The 27,633-nt window shown below is 40.1% G+C and overlaps 5 protein-coding genes across 5 annotated transcripts; 2 read left to right on the forward strand and 3 right to left on the reverse strand.

Moving 5' to 3' along the window:
- The first annotated feature begins 146 nt into the window (after nucleotides 1–146).
- Nucleotides 147–1,568, forward strand: LOC124639268 (gastrula zinc finger protein XlCGF57.1-like). The gene has a single exon (XM_047176532.1). The coding sequence runs from the start codon at nucleotides 245–247 to the stop codon at nucleotides 1,466–1,468; it is 1,224 nt and encodes a 407-aa protein (XP_047032488.1). The 5' UTR covers nucleotides 147–244; the 3' UTR covers nucleotides 1,469–1,568.
- A 292-nt stretch (nucleotides 1,569–1,860) lies between these two features.
- On the reverse strand, nucleotides 1,861–3,755 carry LOC124639269 (synaptosomal-associated protein 29). Its single transcript, XM_047176533.1, has one exon. It carries the CDS (start codon nucleotides 3,562–3,564, stop codon nucleotides 2,749–2,751), a length of 816 nt encoding a protein of 271 aa, XP_047032489.1. The 5' UTR covers nucleotides 3,565–3,755; the 3' UTR covers nucleotides 1,861–2,748.
- Nucleotides 3,756–6,244: 2,489 nt separating this feature from the next.
- On the forward strand, nucleotides 6,245–7,884 carry LOC124639764 (mediator of RNA polymerase II transcription subunit 31). The gene is made up of 4 exons (XM_047177232.1): nucleotides 6,245–6,469; nucleotides 6,593–6,682; nucleotides 6,992–7,161; nucleotides 7,409–7,884. Exons 1-4 carry the CDS (start codon nucleotides 6,454–6,456, stop codon nucleotides 7,553–7,555), a joined length of 423 nt encoding a protein of 140 aa, XP_047033188.1. The 5' UTR covers nucleotides 6,245–6,453; the 3' UTR covers nucleotides 7,556–7,884.
- A 149-nt stretch (nucleotides 7,885–8,033) lies between these two features.
- LOC124639763 (pickpocket protein 28-like) lies at nucleotides 8,034–17,188 on the reverse strand. Its single transcript, XM_047177231.1, is given in 15 exon segments — nucleotides 8,034–8,187; nucleotides 9,022–9,113; nucleotides 10,216–10,357; nucleotides 10,595–10,669; nucleotides 10,753–10,838; nucleotides 11,133–11,317; nucleotides 11,384–11,472; nucleotides 11,563–11,675; nucleotides 11,821–11,969; nucleotides 15,284–15,404; nucleotides 16,109–16,315; nucleotides 16,536–16,678; nucleotides 16,842–16,925; nucleotides 17,032–17,166; nucleotides 17,168–17,188. Coding segments are annotated over 15 exon segments (1,776 nt in total). The 3' UTR covers nucleotides 8,034–8,053.
- A 1,699-nt stretch (nucleotides 17,189–18,887) lies between these two features.
- LOC124639724 (pupal cuticle protein-like) lies at nucleotides 18,888–27,377 on the reverse strand. Its single transcript, XM_047177184.1, has 2 exons — nucleotides 27,237–27,377; nucleotides 18,888–19,895 (listed from the first exon to the last, which is right to left on the reverse strand). The coding sequence occupies exons 1-2, from the start codon at nucleotides 27,246–27,248 to the stop codon at nucleotides 19,167–19,169; spliced, it is 741 nt and encodes a 246-aa protein (XP_047033140.1). The 5' UTR covers nucleotides 27,249–27,377; the 3' UTR covers nucleotides 18,888–19,166.
- Nucleotides 27,378–27,633: the final 256 nt, after the last annotated feature.

Here is a 27,633-nt window from a genome sequence, read left to right on the forward strand (position 1 = left end):
TATATACGGCAACAATTATTTTTTATTGCTTGAAATCAGTAACTTATTTTTAAGGAGCCTCTGCAGCTTCTAGTCTGCTCCCGCCCTCAGTGTCACTGGCCTCTCTAGTTTTGTGTGTGTGCGTGTGTGCAATTGTCAAATAAAATTTACGCAAGAGCCAATGTCAATGAAGAGCCAGGTGATGTGATGTTTCCTGATAAAAATAAAAAATCCTATAAATGTACACGGAACTTCCTAATTAAAAATGGAGTTTTCGGGGTTAATTCTTCCTTTGACAAAAAACATATGTCGTACTTGTCTTTTAGAGTCTGATACGACGATGTTCAAAAACATTCAAGATTTGATTGAACACGAGATGATTAAGGTTAAACTAATTGATATTTTGGTTTTTCTTAATTGTTTGGAGAATGATGACGAAGAAAACTGGCCTCAAGGAATATGTTCTTCGTGTGTTTCTACAGCCTTAGTCGCTTATAATTTCAAGTTGAACTGTTTGAAGGCTAATAGTACGTTATCACAGATACTAATGATACAATCTCCCACTAATTTACAGAGGACTGATATAGATTCTATCGACATCAATGTTGTTTATCAAGATCACGAGTATGATGTCCCACTGTTTAGTAGCCATCCAACATTAGATTTTGATACCACTTTGACTGATAATAAATTGACACCCCTTCCACCTGTTAGTGAAATTACTTCTACTGAGCAACCACCTCGAATAGAAGGAGAGAAGCGATATGCTTGCACTGTATGTTCCCAGACATTTACTAGGCTGTATGGTCTCCAGTATCATATGGCTAAACATACTGACACAAGAAAGTACCTGTGTGCTAAATGTGGAAAAAGTTTCCATACTTCTAATGGATTAAATCAGCATTTAAAATCACATAGAGAGATTGCACAGTTCAAATGTGGTTTTTGCCATAAGACTTATAAGTCGAAGCAGTCATTAAAGGAGCATTTTCGTGTGGCTCACTCTAGCAACCGCATGCTGTTTATATGTGTAACTTGTGGGAAAAGGTTCACAGCTAAATCAACATTGATCAAGCATGTTAAGATTCACAATGGCGAGAAATTTGCATGTCCTAGCTGTCCAAAGACATACACTAGAGCATCATATTTGAGAGCTCACAGCTTGGTTCATACTGGGCAAAACAAGCCCAGGCCCTTCTTGTGCACACAAAAGGGCTGTGATAGAAGTTTTTCAACTAAACATTCCTTATTAGTGCACTTTGCTCATACTCATTCAAAAGACAGGCCCCACAAGTGTGATATCTGCTTCAAGGGGTTTGCTACTTCAGCTGGTTTGAACATTCACATAGAATCTCATGGTAACAAAGAGGTTACATGTAATATCTGTGGTAATAAACTGAGAAACAAGAGGGTGTTACAAAAGCACATGAAGACTCATGATGTGGATGCTAATGATATGATTGTAGAAACTGTAGACCAAGCCTACTAGGCTTTATTATGCTTGTATTCCATGTGATAAATTAATAGCATTATTTTTCCTTTGTATTATTCTCACTATGATTATTGTTAATAAAAACATAAGAATGTAATTAGTTTTTATTTTAATAGCAAACAGAAGCAATTAAATAAGTTCTTATTGACGATAAGTACCTATGCTTGGTAGAATTATCAACAAAGACAAGTATGTATATAGGTAATTGTCTGAACTTATTTATTGCTTCTTTGTTCTTGTAATCTTCCTAAAAGTAAGGACATGACAAGGTTCTCTACTGTGGTTATCGCATTTGCACTACATTTTATTTTCAATGCTATATGGACTTGATCATTGGTTCTATCATAGAAATAGCAACTTAGTATCACAGAGGAGAAAAAATTCAAACAGTCTTTATAGAACATTTTTATTAGACATCCATATACCATACATACTCAGAAACATTACTTTCATGCATGCAATATATTTATTTGATTATGAATTTGTGTTACACATTCTCTGGGCTTTTTGATAAAAATGTATGAATTAATTGGTAGATAAGGCTTCAGCGTGATTCAGACTGATAACAGTAATTGTTTATTCATACATAATTTACATTCTTATCACCAGAAATAAACCCAAAACTATAAAAATAAAAGAACTTTATAAAATATTATGTACATAACTAAATTTCTTCTTAGAACACTATACCATTGCAACTTTATTTGATGCTGTATCAGGAAATATAAAATTACAATTTAATTTATGCCTATATTAGTTATACAACATGAACAAATGAAGCAACAGCACTGTTTGTGATATTAAACAAAATCTACATTACAATAATTGAATATAGTAAATGTACATTGCTAGCATATTTTCCTACTAAATAATATAACAGTGCTTTATGTTTTAAACAAATAACAGGAAATAATTCAGATGATTTGCCTGTGGAGGCTGTTCAATATTAATTATAACTACCTAGTCAACTGCAAATTTTGATGCAGGTTGCATCCACTTACATACTTTAATAGCACTATGGTCACAAAACCTCTACATTTGGAATTCCATTAACAATAAATAGGAGCGAGTACACCTGGATTTGTTAAACAAAGCCAATGTTAAGTTTACAACACATTTTTACAAGATCCAGTTGAGAGTATAAAGTTTGGGGCCCTGCTAATACTTTCAATATTGCTTTCACTATGTCTCACATGATAATCTCATGTAATTTTCCATTGACTTAGAGCCTGGTGCATAGTTCAACTTATAGTTTGTAAAGATAGAAGGAATGTGGACTATTTACCAAGTATTTTGTTCATCTGCTTGTTTTGCTTGCCCATCTTGATATCAGCCTCTTCAACTTTGTCATGGATGGTGTCAATGAGGTCACTCTGCTGTTCTATTTCTTCTCCAAGAGCTATTCCCAGGCCTTTCAGTCTTGATATGGCATGTACCATTTCATCTAGGTTAGCATCCAGTACTTGGTTTACACGCTGGCTGTCTGTTATTGGGGCAGCCACCTGGGCGTCTAACTCTCGCAGGCGGGTGGCGGGGTGCGACCTGAAGCGATCTTCACCATTGACTTGGGTAAGATTGTCTAATGTATCATTCAGTCTGCTGCTGGGGCCTGCACTGCGAGTACTTGGTGAAGGCTGGCTTCTAGGAGGTGTCTGATCAGATTTACCAGAAATGTAGTTCTTTAGGCCGTAGAATACAGACTTAATGCCATTCAAATGCTTCTGACTGTAATTTAAGTTGGTGTTTATCTCGTCAAGCCGTTTGTTGGTGTTCTGCAGTTGCTCGCGCTGTCGACTGAGTTCTTCAGCGGTAGCGATACCGATCTGTTCAGACTCACGTAACAAGCCTATGCTTCGCGATGATGAATCCAAGGTTCGTTGTTCGATTTCCCTTTGTCTTTCCAACATAGCTTGTCTTTGTTGTTCCAAGGCGGCTATGTGACTTCCATACGTGGATGGAGCTGGCTTACTTGGTTGAGGCGGTGGGATTCTCGATCTAAAACTGTTGACGAATGTCTCGTCGTCGACGTCGTTTTCATCATCGTCCTCGAACAATTTATTGGGATTAACGTAAGTGGCCCCTGGACGAGACATTTCGCTGATGTTTCCTGTTCCTTATTGAGTTAAGATGTGCCTTGCACTGTGTATATTTCCTCGAAAGTTTACGCGGAATACTCAAAATGTTTTTTTTCTAGATTATTGGTATCTGGTTGATGGGAGTAAACTTTTTACGTAGGTATTTACACAACATGGACGAAGACGAATGACACAGATGACGTGACGTAAAATCCCCGAGGGGGCGGGGGAGGGAGGTACTCATTGACACATGATCATAGATGTAATATACTATAAACAAGATTGCGATCTCTCAAAATATATACAGAAAATGAACTCTATTCCAACGCAATAAGGTACTAAATTGGTTGCATAATACACAGAGGCAAATCCGAGCCGAGAGGGATAGTTAGAACGGAGGCCGTTTGTCTCTTTCTTACACCTTGCCAGCGTAAAAAAATGTTGTGATGAACAGTTTTTTTCGCCCAAAAAAACAATTGAATCACTTATATTTTTATCTTATTTTAACAATTACAAGGCAACAAATTAATAACAATCGCATTAATTTATTCGTATTTATTCTTAAAACATAAACAACATAAATTTTTATTTTACTTTTTTTTATTTCTAGCGGTAACCCTGAACATTCTTGGCGCGTAATCAGCATTTAAAATTTTATATATATTTTTTTGTATTAAATCAATTTAAACTATTAAAATGGTGAAAAAGTGTTGCTTTTATACTTGTGAAAGTGAATCCTATGGTGGTTGCAATATATCGTTCCACAGGTAAGCTAATAATAACATTTTCGTAAATCAAACAACTAGGGTGACCATGAATTCTTGTAATGAGTCAAAATATGGGAGATGGATTTTAAAAATGTTGTACTATTGTTATAGCTTCCCAAAAAAATGTAGAAAGGCGATATAAATGGCTCAGCAGTCTATATGTGAAGCAAAAATACAAAAAAATCAGTGTGCACTTCGTATCTTCCTGTTTTTATTACTGCTAATTCCCGCTAATTATTAAAAGCCTATATTAGTATTTTTAGGTCACAAACTGCGTAAGTTAAAACTTCAATACCAATCTGTGTTTAATAATCTTAGCAAACTCGGATTGGTCTCACATAGCTTAATCTCATAGTCACCCTATTAGAAAGGGACGGCCTCCGTACGAACTGTTTCACTCGGCTCGTTTTTTGGTTAAAAGTGCCCAGTCCTGTTTACTATATTATGTCTATGCACATGATTGACACATGCTGGCTGGCACTGGCACACTGGCACTTGCACTTTCAGCCTCTCGCTGAAGACAGATTAAATATTATGAATAAAGAAAGGTTCTTTGGTAAAATTTAGTTTGTGACGAATAACATTTTTTCTGTTCCTTATCGCATTGCTCAATGTTTCCGTATTAAAATTAAAAGAAACAAAATTTCAAAAATCCGCACTTGAAATTTGCAAAATTTCAAGTGCTAGTTTACCGGCATTCCTCTCCTCGGTTCACAGTACTGATACATTAACCAGAAAGATATTGTCGTCTTCTGCACTGGTTGATGTTGAAGTACCGTGTTTGACCGACGCGCTGGATGCCTGGAAAATGGCTACTCCCAATACGGATTTGCCCGGCAACCGCTGCTCTCAGAGACAATGGGACGGGCCGCTCTGTAGCACTATACGGAATAATCTATTAAATACGTGTAATAGTGCTGCTGAGCGTGCCCGTTTGTTGGCTGTGGGAGAGTGGGAGTCGGGCCTCTGGTTACAGGCGATCCCGTCATCTAGCATAGGCACTATGCTGGATGACACAACGTTCCGCATCGCTACATGCTTACGGTTAGGCGCTCCCTGTGTTGCTCCGCATCGCTGCCATTGCGGTGAAGCCGTCGACAGCCTCGGGCACCATGGTCTGTCGTGCTGCAGAAGTGCTGGTCGTATTGCTCGGCATGCCAGCATTAACGACATTATCCGTCGTGCTCTTTCCACCGCCGGCGTGCCAGCCGTGTTAGAGCCTAATGGACTGGTACGTGACGATGGAAAGAGGCCAGATGGTATGACGTTGTTGCCATGGAAGTTGGGTAGGCCCTTGGTGTGGGATGCAACGTGCGTCGACACCCTGGCGCCATCGCATCTTCCCTGCACGGCAGGTCATGCTGGTGCGGCTGCTGCTTCTGCAGAGACCACCAAGCGGCGCAAGTATAGTAACCTTATTGGGAACTATACTTTTGAGCCATTTGGGGTCGAAACGCTCGGACCATGGGGCCCGAGTACGCGGTTACTTTATAAGGACATCGCGAAAAGGCTTGTCGACGCTTCGCGTGACCAGAGGGCTGGCTTATTCTTCGGACAAAGAATTAGCATTGCCATTCAACGTGGCAATGCAGCCAGTCTTCTGGGCACGTTTCCGGAGGACAGTGATGCGGAGGAATACTTCGACGCCTGATCGATGCTCTTTTATATTTTATGTTTATATATATTTTGTATATAGTATTTTATTTTTAGTTTTGTATAAAGATAAGTAGTTTAAGTTTGTATATATGTATAGTGTGTACATTGTAGAAATAGATAATAAAGGATTTTCCTTGTGGCCGATAATCAAAGAAACAAAACTCTGTCTCACTTGTAGTGGACAAATCCTTTACCCTTTGGTAAAGTATTTGTGTGCCATAGACGAGGCCATACAAAAGCAGAGCAGAATTGACAAGTGTCAGTGTCATGTGATGACATTGACAGACAAGATGCCGAATACATACTGTGGCTCGCTTGGTTTATACGTCGAGTTTGTGTATTTCTTTCTGTAAATTGTTGAACTTTTGAGTATGGAAGTGATGCTATAAAAATATGAAAACGTAGCTAGATTAAGATTATTACTTTATAGACCAATTTGGTATTTTTATAGGTAATACATATTAAAACATTAAACGCTTCCAAGATGATGGCTGGAAAAGGTGAGCTTTGAAGAATTTTTGCAACAATTTTGTTCAATATTTTATAACTTATTGAGGTTAATAATTTTGTGTTTGTGTTAAAACGCAGTGATATTGTGTTATTAATTGTTATTTACTTTGCAGTGATGCCCGAAACGGAAGAACAAAATAGAATAAGATTTCAAGTTGAGTTGGAATTTGTTCAGTGTCTGGCTAATCCTAACTATATACATTGTAAGTATCCTTTTACAATAGTTAATCACCCTTTTATGACCCCTTTCGCAGAATAAAGGATATATTCTAGACTTTAGTCCTGTTCATGTATTTAGATAGTTATCTTGGCATATTTACAGATGATTCTGTCCATACCTTTTACCATTGGTATATCATTACTACATTGTCTTCAAATCGTCTAAGCGACTTGCCTTTCTCTTTATGTCTGTTAAGTAGCACAAGCTTCCTGTCATAAAATAATACCCTCCATATAGAATAAATAAAAAAAATATTGTTGTCAGAATTTCATCCAGTCTATTAACGTTTCAGTTTTGGCTCAGCGAGGATACCTGAAAGAGGCCACATTCATAAACTACATTCGTTACCTACAGTACTGGAGAGAACCAGAGTACGCTCGCTACCTGAAGTACCCAATGTGCCTTCACTTTTTGGAGCTTCTGCAGCACGAGGCATTTAGAAGAGAATGTGTGTCAGCACAGGTATGTCACTATACCTTGAATTGATTTTAGTCTTGTTTAATTTGATATTGAGTATCATAATCATTTGAAAATTTGTAAATTTCGTTTTGTAGCCATGTTTGGTGACTGTTGGACAAAGTTCTCTAGCAAGATTTAGCTCATATTTCTGCAAGTGCTAAACAGCCAATACTCACATAAAAATAATGTCATTGCTATTTAAAGTGATCAGAAATATCCATAATGAAAACAATCATTTTTTATGTTCTAGGTTTGCAAGTTCATGGATGACCAAGCTATTTTACTGTGGCAACACTACACGCGGAGACGCACGCGCACACTGCAGCCGCCCGACGCCCCCGCGCCGCCCGCACCCCCCGCGCCTCCTCAGCAGGGCCCGCCGCGCCAGCAGTCATAGACCACAAGTCAGTTATGATTACTATGTGAAGACAACACTTTGGACTTTGAACTAAGGACAATGCTGATCATGGATATTCACCTTAGAACATGACATAGGTTTTATTCCTATGTTATTTACAACAACTGGGGTGTTGTCTTAATGTAACGGGGAAAACTTTGTCAAGCCTAGTGTGCTGGTCACACTTTTGCAAGCAAAGGCAAATTGTCCCCTGTGAGGTGATTAGACTGGTTGTAAATATTTGTGGGTGAAATGAGTTTGAATATCTCAACAGACTGAGTTATTGTAACTTGTAGCTGTAAGTTTAATATTAAAAACCTTTGTTTAAATACTTTTTTTTATTAACTCCTTTCTATTAAAACTTGTTGTCACATATTAGAGAGTGTACATTGTCCATACATTGGCCAACTTGTTTCTATGTCAGATATGTGCCACTGTCACTACACCAAGTAGGAAGGTGAATTTAAAGACTGATTCATAGACAATTTAGCTGTGCGTTTATTTAACAAATGGTTCTTTATGAGGCTTCCGACGCGCTATGCAAAGTGCGCGCAGTGTCAAGTAGTAGAGAAGTTCCACTGCACTCATCATGCTGAACCCCATGCACAGTCCCAGCAAGCCGCCTGTGTTCGCTGAAATAGTATGTAAAAAGCGAAATTATTGATATGAAACATGAGGTAACTTTAAAAAAACGAAAAATCGAATTCAACATTCAATTTATACTTTAAACCATCTTCTTAGGTCTCATTTACGGAGACGCGGGGCGTCTCGCGTCGCGTGTGGCGTGGCGACTCGCGGAGCGTCGGACGTTTTTTCTGTTCACGGTGGGACGGCGCGTGAAGCGGCACGCATCATCGCACGCGTAAACACAAACTTATAGCAATATACGACCATGTTCATAGAGAAGCGAGACGGGAAGCGTGGCGTAGCCCGCCGCGGCGCCCGCGGTTTCCTCTAGCGTGTAGCGAAGCACGCGGCGGGCATCGCGGCGGCGCACGCTCGCCTCGATCAAATCTAAATAAATAAGACGGACAGAAGATTCCGCCTCGGACATAGCTTCATCGAGAATTGCCGCTGCGTGCGCCGCCGCGATAAAAGCCGCGTGGGACGCGTGGGTGCCATCCGCGGGCTCGGCCGCAAAAAAAAAAACGCCTCTAAAATCGCTTCTCCGTAAACGCACTCATATAACGCCATATATTTGAATTCAGTGCGGGCCGTGCCGCTCAACGCAACGCGCGACGCCCTGCGTCTCCGTAAATGAGGCCTAAGTGTGTCAAATACAACGCTGAAAACTGCATCAAATTCGGTTCAACCAAACGTTAGATAATCGCGCACAAACATATCACACATCTATTTGTTTGCAGTTAGTTAAAACCAAAGGAAAATGTAAGACTATAATAACAACTGATACTAGGTCTTTGGGAAAAAAATGTTGAAAATTGGTAATTGTTGCTTAAAATACTCACATAAGAATTCAGTGAGGCCAAATATTTCTCCTTTGGTAAATCTCATGAATGTGTTCTCTTCAAAGAAGAAGTGCACCACCAGCATGTTTTCCCTGTTTTCAATAGGTTATATAACAATTAATATTTTTGGTTTCCTAATGATTTTTGAAGGAATCCTGTCGGTGTTCTAGAATTTACAGGTGGCATGCACATAGTGTAGCGACGAAGCTACCGTAGAGGGCGCTGTGGGCAACCCTAATTATTTACTTATGGCGTCACACTTATTTGTCTTCTTTATAGGCACTTCCTTATATGTATACTCCCCTACGTACTTCTGTTATGAACTTCTTTATGTACTGCCCCTATGAACTCCCTTATGTTTTTAAATACTCCCTTCTATCCCTACTACCCTTGTCCTCCGTGCTACTACCCTAAATATTCTGGCTTGTGTACTCTTGCTGTGTACTCTAGTTATATGTATATTTCCTTTTTTAGTACTTCATATACTCTCCCTCAATGTATGTATGCTTCCCTGTATACTCATGTTCCTGTATTTAATGAATGTGAATGCATGTGATTTTATATTTTTTCGCCATATCGGATGGATGCGCCCACAACCTATTTCCGGTCCTGCTCTGTTACTCGTTCCTAAATTGATTATTTTGATTAAAACTGATTTTGGAATTGCCTAATATCCTGTCTAAATAATTTAGCTTCCGCTGGCCTCAATCTACCTACATATTTGCCTGCCTAGCGGCAAGGAAATGTTACCAATTAATTTTATTAGATACCAGCAATTTTGCCAAAATCAACTACTTTTGACGCTGACTAAAAATTTACAATGTGAAATATATCTACAAGTCTCGTTAAATAACTTGCCCGCCTTGGAGTCAGCCGTTTTCCCTTGCGATTTGCCAGTTAGGTATGTTTTGGCGTTTTGGTCATAGATTTTGTCCGTATAATAAACTCTTACGGCCAGTTTCTTCATCAAACATAAAAGTCAAAGTAATGTCTAAAGTAAAAGTAACGGTCAAATTCGTTTTTTCAAGGCTAAAGTGTCAGCAAAACTAATAGAAAAAGCGAATTTGATCGTTACTTTTACTTTAGACATTACTTTGATTTTTACTTTGGATTTTACTTTTGATGAAGAAATTGGCTGTTAGTAACCAACTTCAGAGCTTCAATGTTATTTGCGGAAAGCTTTAATGTTATTACGTGAAGTATTGTGGCGTTCTGTTGCCGAGGCTCTTGGCTAGCTGTTCCACCAGCGATGCCTTGAGGGGCGCGTCGCTCAGCCGCTCCATGTAGGCGATCTCTGTGCATGCTGGCAGACACTCCTCGCATGTTACGTCACGACCTGGGACAGATGAGGAATCTTATTTTTTTTAGGTTTCTGCGTTGGTTTAGTGTTTGTAGTTGTTAGATCCTAATGGAACAGTCACCGAAGCTGAGAACTGGCTAGTGGTGACGTGGTGGAAAAAAATCCTATTCCGGAATTTCCTAAGGTTTATTTCTCAATGTGCAGGTTTGAAAGGCCATTTAATACCACATAATTGGCATTTGAAACTAAAATAATAATGAAAAGCCCACCCACCGTCTGGCATTATTCTGCTCATATTTGAATAACATTTCGCGTCAGCTTTCCCGCAAATGCGCGTTGATTTGTTTTCTGTAACATACCAGAACAAAGTATATTGTACATAGATACTCCTTTTTTTACTTTGTAGTAAGATAATTGCTTTTTATACTCACTGGGCATATAATAATAGACACATTTGCATACGTCCAACATGGCTCGCGCTTCACACTCCATTTCGCAGTTCTTCAAAGTGTAAGTTCTGTGGAAACATGGAATATTTGATTGTACGTAATAGATAACATACTTGATGGTTAATTACAGTTACATGATGTAATGTGACGTCATCGTGTTATGGTTAATTGACCACGGACCATCAAGTTGTGTGAATCTTTGTAGGTAATTGTCCGTCAGTTTGATTCGCTTTAGCCGCGTAGAAAATCATGTCTGAGAATTTAAGAGTGTTGAGTGTACAGTTACACTGTATATTTTGCAAGTCCCCAGATCATCTTTAATTTTTTAATTAAACGCAAACTCATAAAATATCACTTTCTACCTGAAAAATACTAATTCCTTTTCATTAGAGAATAAACATAGCCTCTTTTTAATATCAATTGTCCGCAACGAAGGTTGAGCATCTAGTATTCTTGGCCAAATGGCGATCCGCGCTTCTTGTCCTGGTCCATAAATTTCCCCCAAGTTCCTTATCTTCGGCGTCTCTGTAGGATTGTGGAGTAGGATCTGCAAAACGAATGTCATTAAAATCGTGGTAATATTAAGTTTTATATATAGCAAGTGATACCAAACCTTGAAGCCAGCACTTTTCGTGGAAGCGCAATAATATTCGGCTACATTTGCATCCAGAACCAGGGTGAGGCCATGTTGGGTGCCAATTCCTTCAAGCGAAAAGCATACATCAGTCTACGAGGTCTCTCATGACTAACTCCACATTTTGAAGGGTTATTATACTTTATACGTATAGGTACCTTTAGGTCTCCAAGGAAAGCCGTCAGATGGAGCATCGGGCGGGTAGCCACCTTCAGGAGTCCAATCTACTGCTGGTGATGGAAATGTTAGATTCAAGTCGTTCAATGATCGCCTGTAAACAAGATACAAATATTTTATTATTCACCTATCTGATATCAAGAATGGTCTGTGTGCCGCAACTTTCTCAATCTTCAATTCGATAAAAAGGTATAGGCCTTAGACCTTTCCTAGAGTAGGTAACAGTTTTTTTTCCTTACGGATTTCGAAACATGTTATTCCGATGCACCACGTTGAAGGTGCAGCAGAGGCCTTCGTCAGTAAGCTGTGCGTTGAACAGATCTTCGCAGTTCACATCCGAAGAGTCCCAGATGCACTTCGCCAGCATTTCACTGCATGGCTGCGTTACCTGAACGGGTATATGAAATATTGTTAAAATCTTAAATCCCCCTTGTCATATTCTGATTATATTCTGATTGCAGCGACTAATGCAGGTAATCCACTTTGCTATTAATTAGCCTCTTGGCAGCTGAGGGTGTCTTTTTTGCAAATAAATTCATGCAGTATGGAAAAAAGTAAATATCGCCGGCTTATACCCATATTTTGTTTTGGTGGGCATGTAAATTACGAGTATACTCAGTATAATTACATCAGATCTGGTCCAGAATTCACTTTTATCTAGGCAAGCTAGATCGTTCCTAAACAATAAAAACAAAGCAACGATGGCTAAGCCAATTAAGAATTTTATAAGCCGTAATTTAAAAATGAAACTTTTCATGAGCAACTTTATAACTATCAAAGTTATAAACTAAAATATTTGACATTCAGACAACGAACTGTTGAAAAATACCCCACTTTACTTAGCTTCCAGCTCGTTGAATGCTATTTTTAAACTATTAGCTATTTAGAAATCAGTTTAGCAAGTTGTTATAATAATTTGCAGTTCTAATCACGCTTTATGCCTAGGTAAAACGCAGTTAATGCTGGGACTAGCTTTGCCTAATTGCGTAAAGAAAAATGCAAAAATGTTCGAGTTATAAAATCACCATCCTCCTGCCCTTTTCTAAATTTAATTTTGGGTCAGCTTTGTCGCTATATCAAAAATGCATATAGTGCATGAGTATCTTCATATTAAAGTGGATGGAAGGAGAGTGAGAGGTATAAAAGGAAAAGATGGATAGACACCTGAAGTATGTTAGGAATAAGAAGTGTGTGAATGTTGTTATAACCATGTAAACTGGCTAACAGAGGGATATGGCAAAACTTATCGCGTCTATCAAACAGAATATAAGAGGGTTAGAGGGATAGCCGTGTAGCGACGGCTTAAGAATACATATGTCGCTACCCCTTCTTCCAGTGGGTGTCGTAGAAGTCGACTAATGGAGTCAAAAATGCACCGAACACCAGTGCGAGAGAAGGAAAACTCGAAAAAAAACCCTCTATCAACCCGTCTGACCAGCGTGATAGCAGTAGGCTAAATACCTCTATGAGCAGCACAAAAAAGCCACGGCCCCTAGTTCCCGGCAGTTCCGCTATTCCCGGTCACGGTGGTGACCGTGGTTACGGCGGGACAGGGGGTGCGAAGAATCTCCGGGTTACGGGAGGCCACCAAACACAACTGACTCTTGCGACGTACAACGGCCGCACGCTACGGCTTGACTCGCATCTGGCGCAACTCGAGGTGGAACTTGGGAAGATTATGTGGCACATATTAGGGTTATGTGAAGTTCGAAGAGAGGGGGAGGACACCATAACCCTCGAATCAGGTCACCTAATGTACTTCCGAGAGGGAGACCAACAATCCCAAGGTGGCGTTGGGTTTCTGGTTAATAAGTCCCTAGCTGATAACGTTGTGGAGGTGTCTAGTGTGTCGAACAGGGTAGCGTACCTTATCATAAAGCTCACCGATAGGTATAGCCTCAAGGTAGTGCAAGTGTACGCACCGACCTCGACACATTCAGACGATGAAGTGGAGGATATGTTTGATGATATATCAAGGGCCCTCCACTTCACTACAAAGACCCATTACACCGTTGTCATGGGGGACTTTAACGCTAAAGTGGGAGTACAGATTTGCGGCGAATCGGCAGTAGGATCCCATGGATTTGGAAGCAGGAATCATAGGGGGCAAATGCTCGTCAACTTCCTCGAACGCGAGGGGCTCTTTTTGATGAACTCCTTTTTCAAAAAGCAGCCCCAAAGGAAGTGGACGTGGCAAAGCCCCGACACTATGACTAAAAATGAGATTGACTTCATCATGACGAACAAGAAGCACATATTCAGAGACGTCTCCGTGATCAATAGGTTTAATACCGGGAGCGATCACCGACTTGTCCGAGGCTCTCTGAATATCAACTTCAAGGCCGAACGTTTCGGTCTGATGAAGGCCAGGCTCCGACCAACACTGCTCCAAACCATGACAGGATCTGAAACGTTCCAGTCAAATCTGGAGAACCGATTTGCCGCCGTGGAAACCACAACAGACGTTAACCAGAACCATGAATATGTGGTTCGGATCCTCAGGGAGGAAGGTTCGAGATTCTGTAACATGCAGCGTAAGGGCAAGAAATCAAAGCTTTCGGAAGAGACATTAGGGCTTATGAAGAAACGACGTGAAAACCCGCCTGTCACTTCGTCAGCTAAGCGGGCTCTGAACCAAGAGATCAACAAGCACGTACGACGCGACCTCCGGTGCTCCAATACTCTTGCCATTGAAAGAGCAATTGAGCTGAATCGGGGGTCAAAGGTGTTCGTACAATCTCTTGGAAGAAGCCACTTGACGAAGCTGACCACAACAAGTGGAGAAGTCGTTTCTTCGGTGCCGGCAGTCCTTTCGGAAGTGGAAAATTTCTATGGCCGGTTATACGCATCGCATGCATCTCGACCTGATCCCGGAAATGAGGATTCTAGAGCCACATTAACACATCGTCATCATGGCGGAAACGCTGCAGGACCTACAACAGATGCTGAACGACCTGGCTGAATCTTCTCTACGCATCGGACTATGGACGAACTTGGACAAAACCAAGATCATGTTCAATGAACATGTTCTACCGGAACCGATTGCGATACACGGCGCCGTTCTCGAAGTTGTTCGGAAATATGTATACCTCGGGCAGACATTGCAGTTAGGTAGAAACAACTTTGAAGACGAGGTGAATAGGAGAATTCAGTTGGGTTGGGCTGCATTTGGGAAGCTACGTCGAGTCCTAACATCGTCGATCCCACAGTGCCTAAAGACAAAAGTCTTCAATCAGTGCGTCCTACCTGTCATGACTTACGGAGCCGAAACGTGGACACTGTCGGTACGGCTGGTTCACAAGTTTAAAGTCGCTCAGCGGGCTATGGAAAGGGCTATGCTCGGCATTTCTCTGAGGGATCGCATCAGAAATGAGGTAATCCGTCAGAGAACCAAGGTCATCGACATAGCCCACCGAATCAGCAAGCTGAAGTGGCAGTGGGCTGGCCATATTAGCCGAAGAACCGATAACCGTTGGGGTAAACGAGTTCTAGAGTGGAGACCACGCCTCGGCAAACGTAGTGTAGGACGTCCTCAGGCACGGTGGAGTGATGACTTGCGCAAGACGGCTGGCAGGAGCTGGATGCGAGAAGCTGAAAATCGATCTCAGTGGCGTGCACTTGGAGAGGCCTATGTCCAGCAGTGGACTGCGATAGGCTGATGATGATGATGATGAGAGGGATATGAAGAAAAAGTTTACTAACGTTAATCAGGAACGATCTGGTGTGATCCCAGTCCGCGCTGCCGGCGATGTCATCTTCAAATATCTCGGAGTCGTCCTTTGTGGAACACAGACTCATCAGCAGTTTTTTGTCGACTGGATCCCTGGCACACATGTTTTAGATCAAAACCTTAGGTTTACTTACTTTAGACTATGAAAATATGTTATGTTATGGTAGACGAAGGGTGATTTAATTCACAAGTAGGTGTTTTCCTAAAAAAGCTACACAGCCCATCTATTTCATTTGCTAGGCCGCTTTAAACTAATTTGCCTGTTTCATGCTTTTGAATATAAATATATTATTATCCATCTGAATATTACACACTTTGAAAATCATTCTTTTGCCTCAGTATATAGGTACTAAACAGTTTCGAATCGTTGAACGCTTGATTTCTCACTGAAGCAATATAATTAAATTGGTATTTGTAATAATTATAATTAACCTGAGCAACAGTGTTTTGGATCGATGAACTAGGTAGTAGATAAGCCAATTATTTAAATTGTTTCCGACTGCAGTTGCATTTTTATTGACATATTTAGCTACTGCTAAAGGACTTGTTTTCTCCATCAACTTATAGAAGGCTTAACGAGCTATTCCCGTACCGTAAAATTGGCTTAACTTCGTTTCCTATTATTTCCAGTTTAGGTAGTTCTAGGGGATAAATTGACGATAGATTCACAACTTTTCGTAGTCTGAACAATGTATTAGATATTTACCTACATGATATCAGGACCTACATGTTTGCAAGTGCCATCTCTACTTGTGTGGTCTTTCTTCAATTCAATATCTCTATGGCTACATACTTACCCGTAGTCCCAATATCTTTCCGCAACGGATTTCTTAGCCTGATTAACGTTGCATATAGTGAGAGCAGGGAAGGGCAGGTTGTTCAGAGGCATATTCTCAGGGTTTATGCTCACTATCATGGGAGACGAGCGCCATTTCGCGTATATGTTCAGTATGAAGAAGCTCGCACTTACTAAAGAACAGCCGAAAGCTGTTAACCAGAAGAATCTGAAAGCAACATTTTTCAACCCATTGTAGGACAGCTGAAATTCAAAAAAAGGTATATATAAAAAGGGCATTCCTAATAATTGGTGTTTTTTTTTTCTTATGAGGTTGAATTTTGTGGATTGAATGAATTGAGGATGCTGTTAAGTTGGTGATGGATATTTAATAACGTCGAAGAAGACCCATGTACATCGTGTCGGGGTAAAACAAAGAGCTACGTTACCTTTCAAACCAAGTTAATTTTCGCTCGCCGATGTACCGCAGGCCGTGTAATGTGGAAGTAAGGAGGTAATTTCTTAGATCGCTACCACAAGTGTTGGTTCCTTCTTCCAAGTTGTTTGTGCTTTTAGAAGCAGGTGGTCGTTCCTGCACATTATTTAATGGTTATAGATTTGTAGGTACAGTCTCGAATTTCTGAGTTCAGCTCGTTTTTAAAAGGCTATGTTCAGAACTTAGGTCAGAATAGTTTTCCCACATTTATGTATCACCAAAGCATTGAATATAGTAAGATAGTTGAACGTTGACTCACTTCGCTTCTACTCCTGCTGATCGGTATCTTGGTGTCCCACACATACCAAGGCGGTGGTTCTTTACCTTGAGCCCAATAATTTTGCTGTCAGATAAATTACGATATGCCATTATGTAACTTCCTCTTTCAGTGATTTTATCACGTTAACAATTGGAAATAACAAATGGAATGCAATGTTTAAATTGCTTACCTTTCTAAACATGTCCTTATGTTCTCTTGGAGGACGCGGTCCGAATTCTCTGTTGGGATAGACCATCATTTTGTGGTGCCTGTGACAATGTCTGCCGAGTGTTGTCGACGATGCGAAACTACACGTGTGCCGGCAACAAAAACTCTTCTGTGGACATCCAATTGGCGTTGGCAACCTAATTGTCCAAACCAAATGTTTGCTGTCTAATCGTTTGATTGCGTCTATCATTTGATAGATCGACCTTGCACCGCCTCCATCGCTAGTTTTCGATGGCAAAATTATACATTTTCCTGTAAATTGTCGTCCTGTCTTGTGATCGTAATTATGAGTCTTAGCCGTATCGTAAGTTAGTCACCGAACCTTTGATGTTGTAGTATGTAATTTGCTGTAAATTAGATTTATATCGAGAACTTTGATAGCGTTAACTATTAGCGGGTTTTTGTTTGATTAAATTTAAAATAGTTTTACGTTTCTTTGCTTGGTTGATTTAAGTATTTTGTTAATTTATTGTCTATTGTGTGATGCACACTAGTTAGTCTATCATTATCGACTGTTTGTTTTGCTAAGTTAATTGCTGTTGCGTTTTTATAAATTAAACACAGAGAATTACTTCAACTGGTGCATTATCTATTTGGAGATCTATGCGGTGTCGTCATAGCATGTCACGTTATGGTTACGAGACTGCTAACCTCAGTTCAAAACTTTTATTTCTGTTTAATTTCAATTTAATAACTGACTTACTCCATTCATTTGTTGAGTGTTCGTAGAATTTTGTTTAACAATAGCTACTTTCCTAGTAGTCAACAACAAAATCTACGAAATGCCTACAGCTTTTAACATTCAATATTTTTTAAATAAAAGTTTTAACAATGTCTATGTCATCATCATCATCATCATCATCATCTCAGCCATAGGACGTCCACTGCTGAACATAGGCCTCCCCCTTTGATCTCCACCGATACCTGTTGGAAGCGACTGTCTATGTGTTTATTGTCAATTCTTAGTAGGAGAAAAAGCTTCGGGGCGGCGCGGCGCTTATGTGACAAGTTGACCCTGTACTTCAAGCGAAGCATACTTGATGTAGTACCTGAGCTTATAATAATATGTCCTCACTGAATAATTTGTAAGTACTATTCATCGACTGATAGGTACCTTTTGATCTATTTACATATCTGATATTGCCAATTCTTTCTACTTTTTATGCGGAAAGACGAAGGATGTTCTGAGCAGAAATATTCGTAAATCCATGAGTAGAATTGTGTTATCATCATCAACAGATATGTTGTGATGAAATTCTTCCATAATACCAGCTAAAGTGTATTTAATGTAATGTATGGAACTACTTATTCTGTGATTTATGGGACAGATGCTTTAATCATTGTCACCTTGTATTTACATATAGGAATAGGTGCTATTCAAGGTTCAAGATTCGCTGATTGATGAACTCGTTATTGAACTGTTATTGAACTTAGCTCATAATTGCTGTGAAACCTTCATATAACCCCTACTAGATTCCATCAACACTAAATCCTTATTTTCCAGCAGAATCTTCAAAATGTGGCACAGTTGAGTCCATTTACCTAATTGATGATCATTAGTGTTTGTCAGAATGGCAGTTTCGTGTCATCTTATTTAAATTAGTTGAATTAGGGCCCAGGTGGCAGGATTGCTTCTTGTTAGATGAATATGTGATCATTTAGCTTTATCACTTTATAAACATCACCTCTAGTTATTTGCAAGTCTTCATTGTGGGTAAATTGACGTCATTTACTAGATCGGTATGCTACCGGCTAGCCTTGCCGGCGAATGTTACGTACGATAGGTAGCTATCGATTATTATGATTTAAACAACATAGTATTTTCCGTTCTATATAATTCGTTAATAACGCATACATACAAATTATTTATTATGTACAAAAAGTTCGTTCAATAGAAATTTCTTATAAAAGTAACAAAAAAGCCACAGGAAAGAATAGGCTGACGCACTTGCACTTTGTATAATTCCTAAAAGAAGAAGAGATCGGAGGAAAAACAAGAGAGACACCTCAACGGAAAACTAGCGCACGACGCGCGGTCACACACGTTACGAGCTAGCTCATAGTCCAGGAATCCAGAGGAGAGGAGAGGAGTTCAGTTCACCAGTGCTGCTGGGGAGCGTGCGCGGGCGCGGCGTGCGCCACCTGCGCGTGCGCGGCCAGGTGAGCGGCGCGGGCGGCGGCCACCTCGGGCGTGTCCAAGATACCGGAGCCGTCGTTGGCTAGCCTGATGTTGGCGGGCTGGTGCTGGGCCTGACCGGACTGCCATGAGGGAGCGCCGTTCCACTGGGAGGGAGCGTTCCACTGGTTGTGGGCGGGGGCGGCGTTCCATTGGTTGTGAGCGGGGGCAGCGTTCCACTGCTGAGGAGCAGGGGCGGCCTTGGCGGCGCTGAGAGCGGCGAGGTGGGCGGCACGAGCCTGGGCTACTTCAGGGGTTTCGGCAACGGGAGCGGGGGCGGGGCCGGCGGCGTTCCAGGCGGGTGCGGCGGGAGCAGCGTTCCACTGGTTGTGAGCGGGGGCGGCGTTCCACTGGTTGTGAGCCTGAGCACCGTTCCACTGTCCGGCGGGGGCAGCGTTCCACTTGTTCTGTTCAGCGCCCTGCCAGTACTCTTCGTTGTCCCAACGGGGGTCGTATGAGCCATCGTCCTGGGGGTTGGGGTTGTTCTGGCTAGCCTGCGAGAGCGCGGCGAGGTGGGCAGCACGCGCCTGCGCTACCTCGGGGGTGTCGAGGATGTTGCGGCCGTCTTGTGACAGCGCGATGTTGGCGGGAGGGCCAGCCCATCCGGACGCGTGAGCGCCGCACGCCAACGCCAAGCAAGCAACAACAATCTGCGGAAGATGACAACTTATGTAATAGTTTGTAAGGTTCCTCGGTTCGACATGGATACAATTAGTTTAGTTGTGGACAAGCGAGTTTCATTTACAACGGATCGTTATCAGGCATTGTGCGCTAGTCTATCTGATCTAAAGTTATTGCGGCGCGGCGGCACCGAGCCTACTATATCCTTTATTAAGGCGATAATATTCAGAGTTATTGCCGCGGTACACCGAATCTAATTGCAAGCCGCGTTGCTTGTTCCCTGCCCTCTCATTATATCTCGGACAAGTTGATACAATATTTATATAATTCTCGTTGTCGATGATAAGTCGCCCCCGTTCTGGTCAGGTGTCGGTTGGCTATGCAACGTTTACTTGACTTTATGACCGGTACAATCACAAGTACAGCATGCAAAGCATTGACCGACATTTAGAACAGAGATTGTCTCAGGTTTACTGGCATTCGTCTTTGGTCATAATGTCTGTGCTTATGTGTGATTTGGGTTGAAGATTAGAAAATGGATACAGATTTGATGCCTTGTTTGGAGTCTTCAAATATTTTAGCGTTACTAAATATGTTACGAACTTCGCAAACTGATACGCAGAAACTTAATAGCTTGGAGTATGGAACCTTTGTATAAAGCTGAAGTTAATGTAGAATTGAATTTAAATAAATATCTAAACAAAATCCGAAGTCTATTATCAGTGCGATTCGAATATATGAATGACAAAGTGAGTACAGAAACAAACAATGCTAGAATTTGAATGCAACATCGCGAGTCGTGCTTAGGCTTGGTTCGGTAGGCGGCACAGGCGAGCACTCAAGTGTCTTGTGATAACTGCCTGTGTCGGCGTCACTCAGCTGTAGGCTTAAATGATTGCTGAAACACTCGCTTTCAAAATAAGCTTAGCTTTTAAAGTAGTATTGTTGGTGAAACAAAGAAAAGTTAGCTTCAGGATATCGTATAGGGACAAAGAGAAATAGCTGAGGAAGAAAGTGTGATAGCATTTGCTAGCAAACGAAGAAGAATGGATTCATTTTGAGAAGGTGAATTATTATAACTTTCAAAAGCGATCCTTTGTTTTCCTGTTTATCCTTAACATTTTCTTTAAAAGTAAAATAATAAATGTCATTACATGCTCATTGTATTTAAAGCCCACACATTACATGCATTTTAAGTTCTCACTTTATCGTCGCGGTCGGCGTGAATAAAGGTCATTTATAAATTATGGCAATGCTCTGGAGCAAGTTTAACGAGAAGTGACAGCATAACTGAAGAATGCCATTACATGCGATCGAGTTCAATTCATTGCCATCGATTATCGAGAACTTAATACCCCTGGGAGATACCGAATAAGGTAAGCAAATCCGAACTGGGCGCGTCCTCTAATATAGAAATGCACTCATTACTAGAACATCAATAACATTGCTACGAATGGACCGGTTTAATACCGCTACCATTTATTTCATTATTTTTATTTTCATTGCTACCAAACGGTTTGGCTTTTATTACCGCATTATGACCAATTAAACGCAACTAAATCTTTTATGTTAATAAATTCAAATACCAATAGTTTATGGGCCATTTATGTTTTAATTTTATAGTGCTATTGGCAACGAATAACAACGATTTGCATCCATTTTACAGTTAGTACTAGATTATTTATACCGTGTTCTTTGTTTGCTATATTATCACTGCAACTCCATTGACTTATAATTTTGTTATTACAGATAACAGTAGACTAGACATGATAGAAACCATCGATAAGTAATGATTGATGGATCCTTCACGGTGCCGTCATGAAAGCTGTCTGCTCATCAATCAGTCAAGTTCCCGTGTTTAACCGCCCTTAGTTCAAACGTTCGTGTTAACTTAGGCGATAAATGTTTTAAGTAACACAGCCTAATTCAAGTTCTGGCCGTTTAGGTCTGTTGAACACTGGCACTAATTCAATTTGCTAAACGTTTGTTAAACCTGTCGGCTAGTACACGGAGCTTATTATTATATTCTGAAAATAATCCTAAGCTGTCTCGGTTTCTAGGTATTAGTTGTGTCAGATTGTAGGTCAAACTTAAATAGGCATAGTAACATAATGACTTAATAAATCAGGTTACTTTTGCAGTTTAAACGTGAATAAACATGGCCGTGACTAAATTGTTTTTCATATAAAGGCTATATGAAAAAAATGCGTTGTTGGAAATGTAATAAATCACGCGGACGGAACATGATATTAGCACTGCGTCGCTATAAACTGAATATATGGATAATGACTAGCCTAATTGTTATTTGAAGCGTGTTAAAATTGAAGTGTGTTGACGAGAGGAGCGCGTGAGTGAGGAATGCTGCGGCGGCCGGGGCGGCTGGATAAGTTCACGTAATCATGTCAGGGCTTGCGGTTCTCGTAGGCCGAACTACATGTGACCGTCTGACCGCCGACGCGGGTCACGCTGATGCAATCCGATGCAGAACATGATACCTACGGAGTTGGTCGACTTGACAATGGGAATTAACTGTTATTTGTACAAGATCATGGAATTGAGTGAAGTTATTTGAAGAATTCTTTGCGTATAAAGGACTTTGGAAAGAAAGTGATGTTGTCCCTTTTACTATGTCAGAAACTTTCTTAATTATGTTGTCAGAGTTTCTAAAATTTTGCAAATCACGACACGGGTCAAATTTCATAACATGACATGTCTGCGATGTACGATGCGCTTTAAGGTAAATTGCACGTAATCACAAAAATCTTTATGCGTTGCAACGTCTGGAGAAAATGCCGCCCTTGAAAACTCACGGATTGTGACGCAATCCATATTTTTATCTGATCAATTCCGTAACGACACACTTTTGTCCCTTTGTGGCTTAGGAAGTTTGGAGTTAAACAAAAAGTGTTTATTGTTCCGTGTCAACGACTTGGTATTGCAATCACGTATACCTAAGTTTATAAATAAACCGGCAAAACGCCATGCAACTGGATTTTATTAATTAATGGACAAGCTGTTGGCATTTCTTGAGACATATTTTTTACTGCACTGACTCCTGAATTGAGTTACGAAACGATTTCAATGAATGGAAAATTATTGAATAATGTGTTTCCCTTTCAATGTCAAATACATGCTTTCTTCGGAAATAAGCAATTAAAACAAAAGAGGATCAAGGATTTTACTAGGGAGGGAGAGCATCTAAGACAAATTCTGATCACGCGTGCGACACATTGTCGCCTACGCTTTCGTTTGAACCATTCCAAATAAAAGTGGGCACATTGAGTGAATGGCGTCAAGGTCTGAAGGCCAGCCGAAGGTCGAGGAGCAGGAAGTGCGCCTTCCGGACCTGCCCAGAGCCGTCACATTCAGCAACTGGTTACCCTCGCTTGTCATACAGAATGTTGCATTTTTTACCATAACATGTATATTTGCCCTTTTAAATGTTATGTGACGGTTTAATTTATACAGAACTTGTTCTAGATGTATGTGTTGCTCTGATTAGTGTTTAGTTCAGTAGAGCAAGTGTAGGCGATACGAGACAAACTTTGTTAATGCTGGAATGCTTGAATTGGGAAGAAATGCGCCACAAGAAGACTAGACGTCGTTTTACGCGAGAACTTGACATTATCTCTATTTAATGCTAGTAATCGTAGTTTCAGGAGAATCAAGGGTAAAAAAATCATTAATTTTCATTAAATATTCGGATATTTTAGACAGGCTATGATTAATATCGAATTATCAGCGTTGAGTAGTTAATTGGACTCTAAATCATGAGCTAAATAGACATGTGACACCTCTTTGGTAGCCAGTAATTAATGTTTGAACGACGCGTGAACATGTGGAATATAAATGGATAGGCGTTGCAATTCGGATACAACTTAATCACATCAGTAATTGACTAGGATTTTTTATGAATTCTATTTTTTTTCTAGCTGCTTCTACTGTTTTAGATTGATTTATATCTAACTCAATTTTTAAACTGAGAGTTAAACAAAGAATATGACAAAAAAATGTAACCCGATATCGAACGACAGTGTTTTTTGTTTTGTGTTCAGTAAAAAATCTTGTTTGTATGATACATTTATTAATGCTATTTTGAAAAGCAAAACTTTATGAATTGCATATTAAGTTATGCGCGGAAAAGTTGTTTCCTTTTAAGTTAATGGCTGTCAGGCTGATGCAAGATTCACTTGTGACTTCTTTACCTTTGCTTGTTTAATATAGAGAAACAAAACATTGTCGGTAGCAAGCAGCCTATAAACTGTTTTTCTAATTAAGAAATTTGAATGAAGAACAGATATTTTTATCAAAGTCCGGGATCGAGGGTGCGTTCCCATACCTACCCACATGACGGTGGGCGTATATAACATAATTAGGATATCGATAACACAGCCGTGGGGCGTTGCGTGGGCTTGCCCTTCTAAATTGGTGCGCGAAGGAATGCCGGCAAAAAGCACCGGTGAGCGGCGAGGCGAGCGACACTCGCAGGCGCGCCTACCGACAATTAAACCAAAGCGATCATGCTCAATGACCGTCACGCTTCGATACCCCCTTGTTGTCTTACGAAGACCTAGGATAATGCGATTGTAAGCATACATGCGCTATTGCAAAGAGCCAATTGAGATACAAGACAGGTGGATGATGAATGATGCCTTTGTTTGTAAGTAAAGTCAAAATAGCTACAATAAAGTCTAACTATGAGTACGCCCAACTAGAACCAAAGGGTACCTGATGAAGTTACAAACAAAAGAAACAAATCGAAGAATTTCCAATCATGATCCATGTTTCCGATGCTATTCCCGATATGATAATACATGACGTCAAGATGAAATCATAACTGATCGATCTACATAATGAAATGTTACGTAAAGTCGGTGGGTGGTCCTAGGGCGAGCCGTGGGATTACAGGCCGGCTACTCTAGCTATTGTGGGAGAGACCGTATCGAAAACCTAAGATTATTAAGCTAGTGCATTTTGAACGGAAAGGTCGATTTATCAAAAGCAGATTGAAATAAATGGATGCAGATAGGAAAATACAATTCAGCATTTGTTGAACTTTAATAAGTCAAACTTATTTTTGACGATGATGAAATTAGCTGACTTGAGAAGTTGAAACACGGAACAGTTGATGATAGATAAAAGTACGCGTAGGAACACATTCTCTAGGAATGTAGAAAAAGTGTTAATAACGCATATCAAGGTGAATGAGGTGGAATACTGGGCTGGTTGACATTGTGAACTTAAATGGAGCATGAACAGATGAAACGCGGCCCTCGTAGGCTTTCTTTGTCGAAGAAGCTGTTTTAGTTTACCGTCCTATGTTTATTTAATAAATTGTGAAAACAATGTCCAAGGTTTGGTTGACAAAGAAGAGAAGAGAATCATGCCTTCGATTGGGTATCCCCTTGTCCAACAAAAATAATTTGGATGGTTACTAATTCGAAAATCAACAAAGAAAATGGCGTCCAACCGGAAACATTGGGATTTCCCACGATTAGATAGGAAAAGCTTTTCTGGGTGAGCTTTCTGTTTTCTTTCATGACAATTTTAAACAAGTTAACCAAGTGTTGCAAAATACAGCAACACAATAATGTCTAGATATGTCTCAGTACTTTTTTGGTTGTTAAATGTACTCTATGACTTGCAATATTAAAAATGCCTATGCGTAATTGATTTTACAGTATTGAATTCTGAATAGGGTCTGAATTTGTGACTCAAATATTTTTCCGATATTTTTTGTTGCGACAATTTATTTAGTTCGTGATTATTCATGTGTCATTCGGTTAGCCAATCGATTTATAGGTTTTTATTTAAGTTTATCTAAATGTGATTCAAATTGATTAAATAAATTGGATTTCATCATTCGCAACATGTCTTGAGTTGCTTTTGTAGTCGGATGAATATCATTACCGTCAGTTTTAATTAGTTCAAGTGCTTTCACAGTATGGATTATCTAGGCTAAGGACTACCAGATATGTATTAGACTAAGAGATCTGTATGTACAATTGGTCAAGTGAGTGACATTGACATGGGCAGGGAGGCGCGCGGGGCTATTTGTGCTCTGATTCACTTTGCGAGCCACGGGCGACGGTACGGAACCTTAACCGCATTGCGTTGCAAAAATATACACTTACCGATACTACGCAAGTTCACAAATTTTACTACGACACGTGATCTTTCACGTTTACGTAAACGCACTAAGCTATTTAGGCAACGCACTCGACCGAACATAAACACCCATTAGGGGAATTAGGCCAAAATTGTGAAAAAAATCGTGCAACGAATTTTTAGAATTTTAATAAAATGCTAATTAATAAATAACGTTGAACGAAATATTGTAGTTTACTCAAGATCGCGTGAAGGAAATGCTTTTACGTGTCCAATTAAAATTAAACAATTACTTATTTTTATAGGCATTCACAACGATAAGGAAATGAATGAAAATTTTAAACTTGGTTGGCACTGAAATTAATTGTCGTTTTAAATAAAATAAATCGCTAAAGCTCAAAAAGGAGTTTATGCTGAGAAAAACTATAAACAGAAAAAGACAAAAAGGTAGGAAGAAAATGGTGGACAAAGGAAGAAAGAATGCTCCTATGAGAACAAGCAAGCTAGTGATATGTGCATTGTTAGAAGCTTTTAAGAGGAGATTTAGTATTTTGATTTAGAGTTAAAATTACAGTTAGTAACACAAGGCATGTAAGTAATAGAGCGCGAAATTAAAACTGTGTGCTATCTGACACTGACCTGTAGTCGTATGCATTTATTTTGAAACAAGCCTACTTACGCATGCTCATAATTTGTTCACATTGTTATGCGCTTTTTGACTACAATTACTAGATGAATTTGGAAATAAAAAAGATTCGGTGAATTAGTACAATTAAAATTTGTTTGAAGTTAATTTATGCAAATAGTGTTTGTTTTTCCGTTAAAGGTATGTTTTTGTAGTTGTAGTATGCTAATTAGTTGATAACAAGACTATTAGTAAAGTCGGTTTTAGTGGATACAGAAATGTAAGTACTAGTTGTTCGGAATAGAGGTCAGGTATCCTGGCTCGGCCGACAACTCGGACGTTGGGCAAGGCGCTACGTGAAAATAACAAAGTGCGCGATTGCTCCTGATATCAGATGCAACAACAATAAATAAACTTATCGAAAGCCCACTGGCGCACACTTAATCAATCCAACTGTATTGTATCATTTGCATAAATGATCTATGGAACATAATTGTTCAGATATTGATAAGTCCTTTGATGGTTTTATGAAGTACCCCAAACAATGGGATAAATGAACTTGTTGCTGTCACACCATACGACTGGGTTGATTGATTGTCAGTTAATGGAAATGATGCCGACAGAAAAAAGTACTCACCATGGATTTCATTTTGTTTTGTAGTTAGCACAGAAGTGAAAGAGAAAGAGTTAGAAATAGATATTTTTTATCAAGATTAATTTATAGCGCTGATGGAAGACTAGTGTCTTCCAGGAATCGCTATGTTGGAGTGCAACTTGCGTCTGTGCGAAATGAGGGCGGGAGCGCGCTTTTATAGTTCGGCGCGTGCGCAGAGGGGGTGCGCGCACTCCGCGGGCCGAGCCGCGGCGCGCGTGAAAGTATTGGGACATGCCATTGATAATAGGCGAATATCATACACATTTCAATGGCAATCGCCGGTGTATTAGGCTGTTTATGATTTAGTGTGTGATCTTGGACCCTCACGGCAACCTCTACACGTCAGTCAGTGCTTCCCTCAGCAGTGTTCGTTTATTCA

Source organism: Helicoverpa zea, chromosome 19, assembly GCF_022581195.2.
Source record: "Helicoverpa zea isolate HzStark_Cry1AcR chromosome 19, ilHelZeax1.1, whole genome shotgun sequence".
Lineage (NCBI taxonomy): Eukaryota > Metazoa > Arthropoda > Insecta > Lepidoptera > Noctuidae > Helicoverpa > Helicoverpa zea.